The 18,210-nt window shown below is 46.8% G+C and overlaps 1 protein-coding gene across 1 annotated transcript in view; it reads right to left on the bottom strand.

Moving 5' to 3' along the window:
* Window positions 1-11,529: 11,529 nt before the first annotated feature.
* LOC100742684 (GATA-binding factor C-like) overlaps window positions 11,530-18,210 on the bottom strand; it is a gene marked incomplete at its 3' end in the record, with an annotated part of 75,339 nt that continues 68,658 nt past the window's right edge. The window contains exons 5-6 of the mRNA XM_033323396.1: window positions 18,084-18,209; window positions 11,530-11,675 (exon numbers count right to left, since the gene is read on the bottom strand). Of these exons, the coding sequence (XP_033179287.1) occupies window positions 11,530-11,675; window positions 18,084-18,209 (272 nt within the window). The remainder of the gene's footprint in view (window positions 11,676-18,083; window position 18,210) is intronic.

Raw genomic sequence — 18,210 nt, 5'->3', positions numbered from 1 at the left:
GGGGCAGCGAGGCTGACGCCTCGAAACGACGATAGGAGCCTGGATTACCTTCTCTTCCCTCGCCAACCTCTTTCTCCACCCTAACGACACAACATTCTGCCCTTGATCACGTTCACATGTGGCAAACGATAACAATTTCGGTGACTCTGCGTGGGGCGAACGAAAGTAGAACAGACAATAGGAGTGGTTGCTAGGTCTCGGGCAAGGTGGAACAGAATTTTTGCAAATGCGATTGTCCGTAATTACACGCTGGCGAGTGTTCGTTTGCGAGTAAACATTCCTGCATATAAATCGCAAGCTGCACACACGATCGATCACCGTGAAACATGGTTGCATCGTGCACCTGTGTGCACGACGCCGGGCTGGTGCGCTGACCTCGAAACAATGCATTCTTCGGGCCACGATCGACTTTTCCATGGGCGGGTTGCAATCCACTCGTACTCCATTTTCTTCCCTGAGAATGAATTTCTCTTTCGTTGCGCCGCCAACCCTCCGTCACTTCTCCTCGTCTTTTTCCACCTCGTTATCGTTCACGAGCGGGCAACGTTTATCGAGGCGGAAGATTTTCTTTCGTCGGCTGGTTTAATTATTTAGCCGCGAGAATATCGTTTTGAGCAGCGGCCAGAGCACGGAAGCGAGCGAACGCACGCGAGAAAAATTCTTCGTACTTTCTCGCGCGCAAAATCCTACGCGCTGCTCCTTGCTACGTTTCACCTGCAACTTCCTACCAATTTGTTCTGCCTACGCCGCGTATTATTCCATTTCGGTTGCGTGGAAACCTTCTTTGGAAACCACTTTTACGTCGCATTAACCGTCTCTCGTTTTTCTTTTTTTATGTGAAATACGAAGGTAAGAAACGGCGTATGAAAATTTCCCAACAAATCTGTTGGGCGTAAAAAGAGGAGCGATCTCGCTGCGAGCCGAATTGGCCGAGGTAAATCAATTTCGAGAGCGTCGCTTGTACAGCACGGTAGTTTATCGAGCGGCCGATTGTTTCTTTGTGTCGGTGAATGATCGATCGACTTGTCGGACAGTCGAAACTGGTCATCCAATCGTGGCGTGCCGAATCTTAAGTAGCCGGCCGGCGACGAGAAAAAAGTATTATTGTTCGAGCTAACGGTGTCCACTCTCGATTCCACTCTCTTATTATCGCATCGATTGCGATTCAAATTCAAATTCTGCGCCCTTCTCCAAACACACGCTGCCGCCCTGCTATTTAATATCTACCTACCAATCCTAATGTCTTTCCTTCTTCCTTATTTTGCATCTACGACGCCGTAAACCTATTTTACCTATCGTTTGTATCGTATAACGTGATGTGTACACGTGTGCGTATTCTCTATCGCAATTTAGCCATTTTGGCGATTCAGCAACGTCAGTGCCACCCAATAGATGAGAAAACCGAAGCGTCCTGTTTTGCAACCGAAGCGTCCCGTTTTGCGACCAAGTTTTCAGGACAGAAAAAAATAAAAAAATACATAAAAAAACTCCGCTCGCCAGAGGCTTAAACCCAAAAACTGTATGATACAACGAAAAATGTAAAGCGCCGACGCATAATACAGCGTGGCCACGTCGTACCGCCGCGTATCGATACCTTTGCCTAACGTACCGTTACAAAAATTCATGTTTGTTGTGAATAATGTACCAAAAACTGTATTTTCTCGACTCAATAAACTTTAAACCAATAGATGAGAAGCTAAATTGCAATAGAAAATACGCACACGTGTACACGTCGCGTTATACGATACAAACGATAGGTAAAATAGGTTTATGGCGTCGTAGATGCAAAATAAGGAAGAAGGAAAGACATTAGGATTGTCATTAGGTGGCATCGACAAAACCCGCCATCACTTAGCTGTACACTCCAATGTGATTTACACCTCGATCATCTTTTTATGTTTCACGCTACTTCGCTTGGATTTCATTGGCTCTTTCTGATGATGCGGTCACCGCTTCCAAGAGAACTCTACATTTGGTCTTTTTAGTTTGCTCAAGTCCACAGCGTATAGACGATAGACTGGGACGAAGGCAGACCATAGACAGTAGACAGGCGACGATGGGTTAGGGGCTTTATAGGGTAACACTGCTAGCTCAAATTATATTCCCATTTGTGCTTATACTTTTGTGTTGAAATATATTTTCTATGTATGTTCATCTAATGAACTCAACACTTTCAGTAAACGTAAATGTCGCGATAAATGTGCCAGCGTTTACTCTCTGCTTTGATGTTTAAACGGTAGCGTGTTTCTGTCTGTTTGACAGCCAGCCACAGGGATTCCCGTTTCTGGATTGGAAAATTCGACGGCAGAGCGTGAAGCTGGACGAGAAGCTGGACGCCTTCAGGCCACGAAGGAGGTAGACCAGCCAATTAGGCGATCGCAGGGAATAAATGCAGGGTCGAAGACCGCGTAACCTATTAACTTGTAAATTGCTTCCGACTGATGCAGCTGAGAGACGTAGGCAATCCTGGCCGGCATAAATTCGCGAAATAAATCGTGGCGCTTGTCGTGCGGCGAAACGAGACGCGCGACCAACTTATTGGCCGGCGTCGATCGGCGGATCGTTCGTTTGCATCGCGTCGTCTGCGTACGAAAACTACGTGAACGTCGCGACGACAAAGAATCGCGCGCGGCTTTATGACCGAAATTTCGTCCGATTTGGCCGTTTCCTTGAGAACGCAGACGGCAAAACCGCTCGCAACTTCGCTCGGCAAGAGGATCGTCGGTCTAATTCGCGATTCCAGCGGATGATAAGAATTTCAGGATTCGAAGAAGGAACCTGTTCCTTCCAGCAAATAGTAACTTCTACTTGGCAGAGAAGCAACGAAGAAATAAAGGGGCGAAGAAATCGACAGGAAGATCTCGAATCGCCACACGATCTTCCTCTCTTTTTCTTCTTTTTTTGCCTTCTCGTTCGAGGAAAAAAACAGAGAGAAAGAAAAAGAGAGCAGTGGAGCGCGGTTGGATCTCCGGTGGTGGACAGCGACGTATTCAAAGTGTGAACGGATGCAAATCTCGTCTCTCATGAGCGGAATTTTCAAGGAAGCTGAAAGATGGATGGAGCACGCCGCCGGCACCGGACAATACGACGACATTTGCATCTGGTACATAATTCAGTCGACGTTTCTGCCCCCGACCATGGCTGCGTGTGCTGCTCATAAACCACCGTGCCGATCTCACGAAATCCGCCTGCCAGGGAAATCGCTTTTTTTTCCTCTTCGTCTCCGTCTCCTCTCCCTCTTCGGGTTTATTTCTTCTGTTTCTAAGCTTCGAAGCTTGCACGACGAGCACCCAGCAATTGCTTCTTCCATCGACACGTCCATAATAATTAGAGACACGTGATGGGTCTCGGAAAGCGGCGAAAACTCGCTTTACTTTCGACCAGCAGGAAAATCGAGCGACGACGCTTTCACGAATTCGACCGTACGCGCGAATCGCAACAATAGCGGTGTAGATTCTTGTCTCGGATAACGACGACACCTAGTCGCATTGTGCGACTGCGAACGACGTTTTCTTCGTCGACTCGCAGCGTCGGTCGTTCGAGATTCCGCGCCAAGCGGAGCAGATTCTTTTCTCGGAAGAGTCGCTGGCCGATTCCTGCTCGCGACACGTGGCCGTCTCTCGCAACTCGATACTCGAAAATCTTTGCAGCAGAGCGCGCAAGAGACGACCACGAGGCGTGGAGGAAGATTGGACGTTCGTCGGATGTTCATTCGATTCGAGAGAGAGACAGGACTATGGTGCGACACATGCTCACACATATTCATCTGCTTATCTCACACTCGCTCAGTTCCTCGCTCGATAAACTAGCATTACGTGGCTTATTTTCTCATTCCTTTCTTTAAACGTAGCGATCAATCGCATCTCGATCAGTGCGCTACATCTTCCGATGTATCGATATTTTATTCTCACGACGACTTTTCTCGTGGCTACACAATTTTCCAGATTCCTAGCTGTCTCTACGTCTTCTTAAACGTTTCAACGATCCCATCTGCGGCTCGGCTATTTCGCGAACTCCGCCCAGCTCCTCCCAGCAACAACCAGGCTTCCCAGTATTTGCCTCTTTCCGATTTTCGCATCTTGCGTTTCCCATCGAACTTTCACTTCCTGTTTCTTCGCGTATTTTCTGGTACCTGGACGTCAGGTACTGTACTCTGTCTGTGCCGTGCGTGTCTGCGAGCCATAGGAAAGCCGCGATGCGCGTTGCCGAGTCAGAGGAAACGGAGAGACGAATTTTCTCCTCGAATTTCCCTTTCCCCTTCGAGATGCCACCGACTCGGCGAAAAAAATGTCAAAGGGCACGCGAGACAACGGCGAGTTCGGGGAAAAAATTCCTGCGGCCGGATTAACGGGTGCCGCGAGCGACGCTGGCGCTTCTGTTGCCACCGGAATGTCCAGGAACGCCCGGAGGACCGTAACTCGGCGTTGCACGGCGCGGCGTGGCATGGCGCGCGCGATAACCATCGCCAGGACGAGAGGGAAGAAAAGGGAGAGCGTGTAGGACAGCCGTTAACGAGCGATTCCTCGCAGAAGCCTGGCCCCTCCGCTGCCCCACATGCCCTTTGCCTCTCTGCTCGTGGCTGCACCACGTTCTCGAGGATTCGCTCGTTGGAAAATCTTCCGCCGAGTATCTTCGCCCTGGCGATTCCTCTTCTCTTGTTGAACGCAACGCGCGCCGAGTTCCGCGTGCATTTCAGCGCATCACCGGAGGTTCAGCGGCGAGTTAAACCGAGCAAAGTTGGGCTTGAAGATATTTTCTGCCGCGCAATAATAAATGATAATAAAATAGACACTATAACACACATTGTAGAAAAATCGCCAAGCAAGAGTTACAAAATTCTGAAAAAGGAGGATGAAGAGGAAGGACGGAAAAGTATTAGCAAGATTCAAATGTGGAAACGGGACCAAAGCAGAGAAAATACTGGAAAGAAGAGGGGAAAAAAGATGCAGGCTATGTAAAAGGAAAGAAGGAGACCCGAGACGTGTAATAGAAGAATGCGAAATAACGGGAGGACCAAACGACACGGAAAAGATACTAAACGAGACTGGAGAAGGACTAGCAGAACTAAAAACAATAATAGAGAAAAGGAGGGCAATACAAGACGGAGAGGAACGACAATAAGGAAGCACAGCAAGAAGGCAAAAGTCCAAAAATTCCGAAAGCTCGCCCAAAGCCGAGAGGCACGAGCTAAGCGATAATAAATAAAAAATAAGATAGATACAGTTAATAGTCATTTGACATAATTTTCTGTCACTTTCCATTTAAACGTGAACGTAGAAAATGCGTTTGCGCGTGAAACGAAAGGGACGTTTAACGTCAGCCAGGGACCACGTTGTGCAACGCGTTGCAATTTTGCGTACAACGTTCGCAATTCGAAGCAACAAAATTATTTACCTCCTAGGACCATCTTTCTCCTCGCAAGCACGTCCACGAACTTACTAAATCTGCTTCATAGATTCGCTCATTTGATGTGGGTTTGCTCGTTGAGTTACGTTCGCTCTTACGGTTCTGTTTCGGAGTCCTGATGAATTTTAATTGATGAAATTTGAATCACTGCGATTTCGTACAGAAAACTGCGCCCAGTAAGTCGGATTAGACGTGATCGCTATCTGTATACATCTTGCTATAGCTGGTGCTTCCGGTGCAGGTTACACGGTTTCGTACAGACGCGAGGCGAACGTTCTCGAATTTAGCTGAACTTAGCTCGTGGCTGGATCTGCAGCTTGAAACTATCGCGAGCTGCTCTCCACAGTGTTCCTCGTAAGCTGCGTCGACAGTGACTCGACACAGTCATCGGTTCGGATACTATGGCGAATAGTCCGAACGCGGTGTCCACTGCGATAAAAATCTATTTATCTGCACTTGTCTTCTATACAACCGGAGTTCTCGTAATGGAAACTCGCCAATTTCCCTCGTTTTCTATTATTTCCCGACAGAAGCTCGCGCTACGTTAAGTGTCAGCTTCTCCGGAAAGTGTCTTTCGTTTTATAAGACGATAACAGACGAACGACAATTTCTGTTTTATTTTATTTCATTGAATCAGGTACGATACGTCATATTTCTATTATCCTGTTCGTGCGTGATTCAACAAACTAATATAAAACAATTTATTACATTACAAAACGAAGCTGTCGGAAGCAGTCTGAAGCTTGCAGAAGTCGAGCTAGTCGGGCGTCGAGCGAAATCTCGTTCGAACAAATGCAGCTCGGCCGTAACAAATAAAGCTAAATACACGGCGATAGTTTTATAACGAAACGCGCGTTCGCTGCGAAGGTAACCGTAAGCAATGACAGCAGGGGTGGTTCTCGCCCCTGTTGCGGCCCGATAAAACAGAGACATCCAGCCGGGCAAGGAACCGGCAAAAAAGAAAAAAGAGAAGGTAGAAACGCGGCGCGGACAGAAAGGAAGAGAGGAAGAAAAAAAGCAGCAGCGAAAACTTGCCAGCTGTTCCAGGCTATCTGCGCAACGAATCAAAAATGGCGGCGGTCGGTTGAGCGGGACGACGCGCCGAGCGACGAAGAGAGGGTTTCAACCCTTGCTATCTGGCCCATCGGGGCTTTCGAGCACGTTAGACCGTACCCGTTCATAATAACGCACGGCTGGAATTTCCGTGGAAGAGACACGTCGGCACAATGCGTTTTCACGTGGCCCGATATGTGCCACGACTTTATTATTTCGGCGCAGAGACAGAGTACGAGGAAGAAGGGGGTGAATACCTGGTGGTGGCCGCCCTTTGTTTCGCTGATCGTATCGGCGGCCCTCTTTCTCTCCTCTCTCGTCACATCTGCGACCGGATTCGCTCCCATGGCACGGCCCCGTAAAAACGCGACATATTGTGCGAAAAGCATATGGCCCGGGTGGCTCCTCCTATTTTTCGGGGCCTTTTTCCACGAGGTCTCGCGAGGGGGTCGATCGACCCTGTGTCCCTCCTCGACGATCGACTTGTACGTTCCAGTCACACTCTCCTGCTTTCTTTTTCACGCTGTTTATCACCAACACGAGTATATCGCAACGTAGGAATCATGCAGGTTTTTTGTATCGAAGCTATAAAAAATTTCATGGGAGCGTGTCGAAGGCCTACCACAGAATTGTGACGCCACAACGTGGCCGGCGCGTATTGAGAGATTCGAAGTGGAAAATGTTAATTTATCGACGTTATTTACGAAGTTATGCACCGTGTTACACAAGGCTACTGATTAATTCGCTACTTTGTAATTCCATAACTTGCTTATTTTCAACCTTGTACTACACATTGGCCGATTCTTGGTGTTTCTCCTATAACGCGCAAACCCCTCCTTCTCTCTTGATACCCAGAGCTCGTGGTATTTCCATTTTTAATTTGTATTTCATAGCGCAGCCTTCAGTTTTGGTGTAACTAACGATTCCCATCTTTTCCTTCCACGGTATCGTATTTCGAAATTTCCCTTCCAATTATAACTCAACGTTTCCCGTTTATCGCATCCTGTCCGCTTCACGATTTACCTTTATAACGTAACACACGCTGCGCTAAAACCTACCAGCGATATATGCACGCCGGAGTACAAATGTGCTTAAAACCTATCAACTTGAACAACAATTTGTTTGAATACTGTACAGAAACAATAGATTGGACCATAGTTAACCACCCACATTTGCATCGGAGCGCGGATTACTACGCAATCGGACGACTGTCTTCTATCACCAAGCGCGGATTATAACGCGCGCTGCGACTGCCTTTTATTTCAGTCGCCAAGTATTCTTCAGGTGTGAGAGATCACGTTTGACCCGTTTCTCAGCATCTCGCCTATATCAGTTTATTGTATTGACCATTTTAAAGTATTCCACGAGAAATAATATGATTTAATTTCTTATGTTTTTTAAATAAACAATTTTTCCTTTTTCCCTTTGTTGTAAGGAACGTAAGATGCGATATGTTTGCGAAGTAACATTTTGTCTACCAATCGTTTTGAACAGTAAATTTTCTGAACACTTTACGCGCGCCATCATAGGGACCAATCCTGTAAAGTAGAGCCATGATGCAAATGGGTTAAGAAACCATTAGAAGTTCTGGAAAATCGTGTCACAATATTATTTAGCTACGTGCCGAATTATAACCAGAAATGAATGATTCAATATACGTTTTTAAATCAATCTGTTTTGTAGAATGAGCATAGCAGTGATGGGGGATAATTATCCCATTGGACATGAGTCAAATGCTACACCAGCAGATACTATAACAGTGATAGCTGGCTGTCACATAAACCAATCTGAGGTGGAGATTGCAATTAGTTTGGTCAAGTTAGTGCGGTTACTGTTCATGTAGGGGACGAGTTAGTTGTGTCTGCTGCGGGTGTGGATGTCGTATTTTCTTCTCATTTAAGAATCGTGGAAAGAAAAATCGGATTACGGGTCGCCCGGATTTGAACCCGGGATACGAACGTTCGTAACCTAAGACGCTAACCACTGCGCTACCGTCGTTCGACTCTACTTAGCGCCAAGTGATGGTATTTGCTGTCGAGTGCCGCCACAAATCTATTGCCTCAGGAATTGTTCTATGAAATTAGTACAGAAAATGATAAAATTCTACCTGGTAACCTGTAAATGTCGAAGAGCAGCTAGAAATTACATACTCTGAATCAACGTAAATAAACGCGTGCGTTAGGGGAATATAGCGTTTCGTTGCATTCGGGACAAACCTTTGAGAATCCAAATATTACGCGTTATTTTATCGCCCAATATTCGTCTTGTACCTATTTCTAAGCAAAAATAAATCGTTTTCGACGCTCTGTCCGAGAAGGAGTGGGAGCTCGAAATGTCAGAAGCAACGGGGAAAAAGGCAAGCGAAGGGACAAGGCTCGTAGCAATTACCAAAAAATACGATGCTATTGAATGATTTATTCGACGTGACCGGTGCTTTCGCGTAACATGGAGGGCGAAGTTTCGTCGATTATTAAAACACACAGCGCAGAGAAAGCCTGCTGCTGCCCGAGGAAATGGCCACGGCAAGAAAATTATAGCGTCGGGCCGAAAATGTGACACGCGTGCCGGCGATCAGGCGACGCCTACCGGTTTAAACCGATACATATTTTATAGGTTCGGCTCGCGCCTACCGATCTACGCGAGTACGTCCTCGCTGTGTGAGTGATAGGTGGGCGGGTTCGGCTCGTCGCGCTGTCATAATATTTGAGCTGACGCCGACTACGCGGCGATCGTTAGACCCTCGCTGTTTCCGGGAAAACCTACTATATCAGGGACGAATTATTCAGGCCACTGTTTCACGGTATCGAGCGTTTTTCCGCACGATGTTGCAGCGTTTCAAACACGCGCTTCGAATTTTCTGCCACTCGCAAGCGATCAGCTCCGTTTGGTGTTGGAACCGAGAGACGCGTATTTACGTACTTCGCGTTACACGCGTCTCTTTAGCTACAGTTTTTTTTACTAAACCACTATGATCGACGAAGAAATATACCTCCGGGTCTTGATGACTATCTTCCACGTGGAGACCGATGAAACGATAAATAAAACGAGCAGAAAGGTGTAACAACGATGCGATCTTTGTTCACGTGCGCACCCTGGGGATGAGCAACGGTCGCGATGTATTTTTCAACAGTTTCCAGTTTTCCTGCTTCGAAAACCAATGGCATTTCGCCGGACAAAAAATGCGACACCGCGCGAAACCGAACAAAAGCTGGGGATGGCGTTTGGCGAGTTGATAGGCCGAGGCAGCCGGCCGACAAATGATGGCAAAAACACGACGATTAATAAATCTAGTGCGTGCGTGAGCGGCGTAATTAGAGGAGCAGGTGGCGGCGAGAAAAAGCTTGAATCCATCAGCTTTGCTCTATCGCGCACGAGAGAAAGCGCGCGAGAGGGATAGTGAAACGTCACCGTGCTATGCGCTTTTGCATCCGCGGAATGCAGACTCTTCTCTCGCGAACGCGACTCGCCTCGATCCACTGGCCGAAAGCCTGCACTTTCACTTCGAATCGACGATTCTTCGGCGATTTCGTGGGCCAAACGTTTTTCCCAAAGCCAACTGTTCCGTGGAAAGACGACGCGAATTTATGAATCTGACGTGGAAAGGAGGGAAGATATCGAGTTTCGCCATTCCGTTTGCGTAAGTGCCAGAGCGTCTGCTCGACGAAAATAGATGGAATTCGCACGAGTCGTACGGGCCGATCGCACGAAAGCCCCGGTTACCCTTCGCGTTATCGATCCGCCCCTACCGATACCTGGTGATCCGAAATTTCCATTTCTAACGCGTCGCGTATATTTGCTGCCGACTGAGACTCAGTTTTGTCAAACTCGTTGCAAGCGACAAATAATTCATTCGATAAAGGTGCAAAGCTGGGAAACGATAAATTAGAATTTTTTGCGGCTGCGCGCTAATGGATATTCATGGCACTTGATCGAACCAGATTGATCGTATCTCACGACCAGCCTGCATATATCTTCCTGCTACTATTTGCTACAGTGCACTTTCAAAGTCAGCGGTTTTCTTCGTCAGAAAGATATTTGTCAGAAGCGAGCTACGAATCGTTGGGAAACGAGCGAACCGCGCTCGTTTTGACGCACTCAACGGGCTAATAATCGTTTCGCCGAAACAGACCTGCTCTACCGAGACACGATTTTCATTTGGTGGAAAATCGTGTGCGCGCGATTTTCGGACAGTTCGTAACGCTGGAATCGACGAGGAATACGCGAACGGGAACGTGGTGTGTTAATAGCCGCGTATATAGGAAATTAGCTTGGCCTTGTTTTATCTTGCATTCTGATGACTGCATCTGCATATCGCGAGAAACACACAACTGCCGTGTATCGCGAGCGTGTATTAATTAAGTGTAATGTGCGGCTCGATGCGCACCGAGGAAACGATCAAGGACACGCTTTTACGAGGCAGACAGGTGCACCAGCTCCTAGACGATTCGTCGGTTGCCTCCGGTTTACGAACAGAACGAAAACCCACTGACACCTTTGCAGGCGGCTCTGTAATCTCGGATTTCCGATACGCGCACAGGTCAAACCGCAAGGTCCGACGTTCCAACTAACATTTTTCGACGACGCCTCGTCGTTACGTAAAGTTTCCTTTCCACGACTTTACAATGCAAATGGCACGAAGGCTGTGTGCGTCTTCGATCCTTCTCGAGTAAAAATACACCGGCATGCATAAGCATTTCGACACTCGCGAATTATCACAGATAAATAAAACGTACAACGACCATGCACGCCTGGTACATATTGATGAAAACGTTAGTTAATATTAATTAGTATAGATAAAACGATACAAGTTGTACGAAAATCGTAACCGTAGGCGTTGCACGTTGCTGTCTGAGAATAACACGTTCGAAAACTTTATTTTGATTAATATGAAACTCCATAGACGCGCGTGTATTTCTTCTTTGAATTTTGACTTGGCGGGCCGTTTGATCCGGTTAATCAAAGTCAATCGAATCGTTGTTTGTTGAAGATATAACGAATTTTTCGACGACACCAGGTGTCCAAGTACTTGCGCACGCCAGTGTAGCAAAATGATTCAGCTTAGGTACTTACCAGGCGTCGTTTCGGCTTGATGAGAGGTCGGTTTTGTCCGTTCATCTTGTAGTAGAGCCCGCAAGCGTTGCAGAGGTAGTGACCAGTGCCGTCTCGTCTCCACAGAGGCGTGGAAGTTGCGCCGCAATTCACACACTCGCGGCCCTCTGTCGGTGTCGCACCGTCAAAACAACAAATTGATTAATCCTTCGGTGTTGGAACGCTTCGTGTCAAAGAGAAGCTACGTTCGGTGACGTCGATCGAACGAACAGCAATGGGATTCTCCCTCCGCTTAATTTCAAACGCGCTGAAACTACACTTCGGACTAAGCTCCGGCCATGCAAAAGTATCTCGACGATTCACAAGACGTTCGTAAATTATGCCGTTTGGAAGAATTCCGTTTGAATATCGTCCGATCGAGCGTATTGGGAAGAAGCTCGAGCACGTTGGCTTCTCGAAACGATCTGGAAAATCTGAAGGTCCGCGAAGAACGTTCAAGAAGAAAATGGGAGGATTTCGACGAGTCAGCGTGCTCGACGCGGACACCAAGTCACGAAGATCGGTGATGGGAGTCGCATGCAGTTGCAGACATACCATATCAAGCGATTACCAGAGCAAAAGCAGAGTCTCTTTAGGACCGTGGCCGTTCGAAGGACTCGTGGATCGAACACGATCGTCCGATAGCGGCTTGTTAATAGCGGGGACGACGTTTCAGATGGGATTGCACGACGAAGGATGAACAGACCTGGTATCGTTAGTTCTAACCCCCACCAGACAGCACACGGAAAGGGAAGGATCAAAAGTTTCAGGCGTCGTACTCTTTTTCCATGATTAATTATCGTCCGTTTAATTCTACCTGGGTCTGTCGCGACCCGAGACGCGTCGCAGGACGCGCGTACCTTTCGAACGCTTGGTTTTACCATTTAACGCGATCTTCCTATCTTTTGCGTATTTCACGCTCGTTACTGGCAAAATGATTTAAGTAGAGAAGATGCGCGAAGATACAGATGCAATACAGACTGTTCTATGAGTAAAATAGACGAAGAAGAAGAGACGTCCGAAGAGATAGGGTCGCGAAGAAGAAACAAGTAGGACAGTTATAGTTGTAAAATATGTAGTTATAGAATTATAGAGAAATTAAACGGCGATGACTATATTTCTTATAATCGTGGTAACTGCGTATGATACTAATACTACAACCGGTTTAACCGATTACTGGAAATCAATGTGCAATGATAAAAGCGACGTGTGCGATTCCCAGGACGTATAAAATTAATTTGTTACCTAACAAATCCTTCGTCTTCAGATTTTTCAAATTTCTTAATTACAGCGGCAATTAACCATAGTTAATTACAGCGTTACCTACGTATAATAAATATCAAAGCATGTTACTGCTACGTTTTTTTTGAACGCAATTACAGATTTATGGCGTGATTTCATGAAAAAGTAATAGTCGTTGCTCCTAATTAGATAATAACCGATCGTTCATTCGTACACTTTGATAAAAATCGTAATACACTGTGTACTCGCCATAAATCGATCAAACATACTTTTTATCGCGTTGCCTGTTTCGTTTGCCTTAACGAGGAACGAGCCTGAAAGTTTTGGGAATCGTACGACGGGAGAAGAGAAGAGAAGGGAGGGGAGAATTTTATCCGATGAAAAGGCAAGAATTTTCCTCGAGCCGTGAAATCCGCGTCTCTCGAAGTGGTCCTTCGAGCTGCATCCTCCTCGAGATCGAACCGAGCGTTCGCCATGACTGCAAAAGATCTGTAGACTGCGCCGAGGCGTTTTTCGTGTCGAATCTTACGCAACCGACGTGGCCAAAGAGCGATTCGAAAACTCTTCGATTAACCAGGGGGGCAGGAAAATATTAGAAGAAAAAAAAAAAAGAAAAAAAAAAAGGAAAAATAAAGATACATCCGACGATTTCTAATTTAACCGTAATCTTTGCTCTTTTAACGCGATTTATCGTGTCGCAAGTGCACGCGTTCATTCAGAGACGACTACGCGAGATTGTTTTAATTGCGATCGCTGATCGTTAACGTCTCGGTATCGCGTCCGAGAAAACGATGCTTACGAGAAAGAGGCGGATTGTTTCGACGAAAAGACGAGTTCGACCGGGGGAACGAGACCGATGGAAGCCGTGCCACTTTTGCCATAAACGGATGAATTATGATCCAGGACGAGGAAACCGGCGTTCCGTCACGAATTTGGCCCGGCGACTCTTGCTGTTGCTGTTGCTTCTTCTTCTTCTTCTTCTTCTTCTTCTTCTTCCTCCTCCTCTTCTTCTTCTTCTCAATTCCGATTTCGAACGATCGCTGCGCGAAAATGGTTGCGGATGGAACGTTGTCGTCTAAACTTTCGAATCGCCAGGCCTACGAAGATTTTTTTTACGAAAACGACGCTCGAGTTAAAGAGCATGAAACGCTGCGAGGAGAAAAGCAACGGAATATGAGCTGGCTCGTTAATTGCAATTTTCACTTGTGGCAAAAACACGCGTCTTCGTTAACGATTAATTAATAAAAGCATCCGCGGCAGAGAAATCTCTCTACGGCTATTAGCCGAAAGAAACGTTCTAACGAAGATGAAAATTATACGCGTCGCGTGTATTTCGAGACTCGTAACTCTCGCGAATTAGAAATGCTAAATTTTTACTTTCGACTCGATAGGCGCGGCGTGACGCGGTTCTTTCGCGCAAAAGCTGTCCGTTCTCTTGGCGGACAGCCTTTGCGCCACAACAACTCGTCAAAACGAAGAATTTTTAGATTTTCTTTTTTTCTTTTTCCAATTACCGGAACTATACAACTATAACGGGTGTTTCATAACAAGCGAGCGATATTTCAGCAACGGATACAGCGTTCAAAAACGATAAAAAAGCCTTCCAATCGACGCCGTTTGATCTTGTTTACGAGATATACTTGCGTAACGAGTTTGGTGTTCTATCATTTCGTATCTGATTACCTTCGTACTCAAATTTACTTCCTTGCGTCTCAATGCACGCGCGTACATTGCATATTTCCTCGTGGGCGTACTCGAAGTCTCTTGTATAATCCACACCTCTTCAAGTTCTTGGAACACGTGGCCATAAAATCGAACGAGGATCTCGACAAATTTAAAAAATATCTGGCTGTATCGAAGGAGTCGCGCATCGATAGCAGGACAGACGTCTGCAAGTCTGCGGACACGGGAAAATCGTTCGCAGCATATCCGAAGACGAATTAGATACGAAACGATAGAACAGAAAATTCGTAAACGAGATCGAAGAAACTCAAGTGGATACGAGCTACGTTCTTATCGCTTTTAGGTACCGCAACGATTACTCGAACATCGCTCGTTCATTAGGAAACAGCCTGTATAAGTTATATTCGTTGTAATTAATATGGTTGGAATTCTAGCGATTTAAAAGAGCATTTAGATACGTTTGGTCGTAGCTTTGTACGAGATCCACGGATTTGTCTGGCTTCGCAGTCATCGAGGCTGGCACGCTGTGCGTTGTGTGTGTCGTAAGTCGATTTAATTAGCGGACTTCCACGCCGCGAAGTCGGGCCATTGTTCCCGGAATTAGGATTTTTACCACGCCGCGCCGTCCTCGCCGCAGACCGGCTATTATTACCGCAATCAACGTATCCGGCATTTTTCAACCGTTTCATTCCCATTCCCGTTCCCCTTCGCCCTTTCTACCTCCCCTTCGATCGCCAGCGACGACCCAGATTTCCGTTTTGCCCGATTTTCCTGCCGCTTTCCAGCTGTGGCGAGTGGCCTCCCCTTATTTTTCCGTCAAACGGCTCGAGTATCCGCGGCACGGTTTCTCCGAATCAAAGAATTGGCCGTTGAGTTGATCGGTCGAACGCTTCGTGGCGCAGAGAAAAATCGTGCGAGAAAGCACGGCAAAAACGTTGGTCCGCAGACTCTTTTCGAGAGGGAGATTTTTGCCAGTGACAAAACCAAAAAACGAGTAGCATGTAGCCACACCACATCGAGATAGAGAGATACATAGAAAAAAAAAAAACAGGTACGTGTGTGCTGATTCGCCCGCGCGTGTGTGTCTTACACCTGTGTGTATTTATAAAAAATATATATATATAATAGAACCATACAGAGAGAAAGGCACAGAGAAAGGAATGCGCCGAGTCGAGTCGCCTGCGAGCGGACGCTCGAGCGTCTCCGACGCCTCGAAAAAAATAAGAGCAACAGTAACGTCTCGATAATTGCCCAGCGTGGTGTACATACTTGATAAATGTCCGGTCGTCATCCGCATCGCTAGACCAGCTTCTTCCAAGAGTTTCCTTTGACGCAGCGCGAATCTCGTCCGCTGACCAGCGTAATGCGATCCGAATTTAAACGTCAGCGTGACAATACTAACGCAATAACGAAACTCTTTGGTCTGTGACTTTTTTTAAATTAAACCTTGACCAACCAGTTTGCGAGGTTTTTCTGATTAAAACGAGACCAAACACGGTATAGTTTAAATCGCGTTTAACGACGGAAAATAAGTCAACGTCGTTAAATATGCAAATATGCCGTGAGCGAATATCGCGTTGCTAAGTGTGCAACGTATATAACAAAATTGAAAATCTTTCGTCACCGCGGTTAATATTGTCCCGCAGCTATGTTTCGTTCTCCAAAGCCAATCCTCGGGTCTCTTCCTTTTTCACTCGCGCTGTCCTCTTCCACGTTCCATGCAAAATGGCACGCGTCATCTGCAGCTCCAGAGCCAATTCCACGATCCGATAATTGGTCGACGCTTGTGCCCATTTTCGGACAATTATCGAGAGACATTACCGTGCAACGTCTGCGATAGCATAGACGTTGTTCAAAGGAATAAACGAGATTGTCATACGTTTGGAATCAGAGACGTCTAGGCGTTGCCGTTCTCGGTGTCCCGCCCTGTGCATCCACGTTCGTCATAAAAATCAATCAGGTGTGGTGCTGTTCACGCTCGACGTCTCGCGGGTGCCACTCAAAAAACACATCGGTGAGGCAAAAATACAAAAATACGCGTCGGTGTGTCTCCCTCTCGCCGACAACACTCAGCTCGTTTCGATAAAAAAACAAAGAGAAAATATATATATATATATATAGACGTGTTGGTCGTTCGTATCAACGAACCGTAAGCGAAAGACGACCGCCACCAAAAGCTCGTTCGGGGATCAAAAAACGGAACAAAATTGAAAAAGAAAAAAAAAAAAAGAAAGAAAGACGACTCGAGGTTTCTTTCCTTGGAGAAAGAAGTGGTGTTCTTCGTGCCTCGCTATATTCTAGGAACGAGTGCTCGAGGAATATCGATTGGCGCGAGGAACGCCGTGCAGGCGAACCTCGAGTCGATAAATAAAACCAAGGAAAAAGTACCCGGTGTGACAAAAGTGAAAGCAAACGAAGGATACTGGAACTGAAAGCGAAAAACCGCGCGAATCCCGGTGCTTCGAGTGCTTGCGGATAGTCGAGTGCACCGGGGTTCGTGCGTGCAAGCAAAATTAAGGAAACCAAAAGCGTTAACGTGAAACCAAAGGAAAGAAAAAGTGAAATGGGGTGCGGCCGTTTCGGTGGGAACGAGGCTCGTCCGATCACGAACTGGCCATTCTACTGCGTGGAACTCGCTACGTCCAGACAGTGAAAAAGTCCAAGACCAGAAACGACAGCACTCGCACGGCCTCGTCTCCGTAAGTATGTTGGTACTCGCGCAGCTACCGAGATAACCGAAAGAAAGACGATCGAGGTAGATACTCTGTTCTCTATCGCTCACTGTCACGCGTTGCTATGTTATTCTACTTGTATACGTTGGCACTTTCGGCCAATACGCGTGCTCACACTGCCGGCCATTAGTATCGGGTACCTACAGTGGCTACGAAACATATTGGCACTCACACGCTTGTGGTTTACGACGAAGCGCATTTTGTCAGGTTGCGCAGTTCAGTTTCATATACTTCGATATAGCTGACTAATTGCGAATAACACGTACAACGATGATAAATAATAACGTTGTAATAAATACCACGGTGTACAAACACCTACCGCGCAAATGATTATGTAAATGCTACGATACAATGCTGTGCCGGTACTTTTTGTGGCCAGCGTCGAACAATTCCAAGAAATTTTACCTCGCTTAGCATTTTACGTTACAAGACGCGGCTGATACGAATGCAATAGATCGACAATGGTATTACCAGGAAGCAAAATCCATTGAGAGCAAGTAATTTATGCCGAACATCGATGATCCTAAACGGTCGGTCGATCGTCGCCGACGGTGTACTTTCGCGATTAGACTGCGTGGAGTAACGCGTCGGTGAATCTTAAATCTGGTTAAACGGGCAAAAATACGCGGTGCGATTGCGATAGCCTATGAGAAACAATCCATCGGACCGACGTCCGATTATGTGGTGTTCGTAGTTCTGTATCGTAGTCTGGAAGCGCGGCTTGGATCTTCGAAAAACTGGCTAGAATGTTGCGGAGACTAGGCCGTTGCATTTTGAAACCCAAAGAATTCGGAAAATCAAGGAGAACCCAAAAGATAAGAAAAGAAAAACGAAAGAAAAGAGAAAGTAAGAGGGAAAGGTGGTAGGCGTGCCGCTTACCGGCGGACGTCCTCGACTTGTTCCTGGGCTTTTGCTGCTGCTGCTGCTGCGCGGAAGGCGAGCTCGGCGTGTTGGCGTGCGCGTGACCGACCAACAACTTCGAGTCGACGTTAACGCCGGCCACGCC

Source organism: Bombus impatiens, unplaced genomic scaffold (assembly GCF_000188095.3).
Source record: "Bombus impatiens unplaced genomic scaffold, BIMP_2.2 scf_0945, whole genome shotgun sequence".
NCBI classification, from domain to species: Eukaryota; Metazoa; Arthropoda; class Insecta; order Hymenoptera; family Apidae; genus Bombus; species Bombus impatiens.
This window is presented reverse-complemented; position numbering and strand designations above follow the sequence as displayed.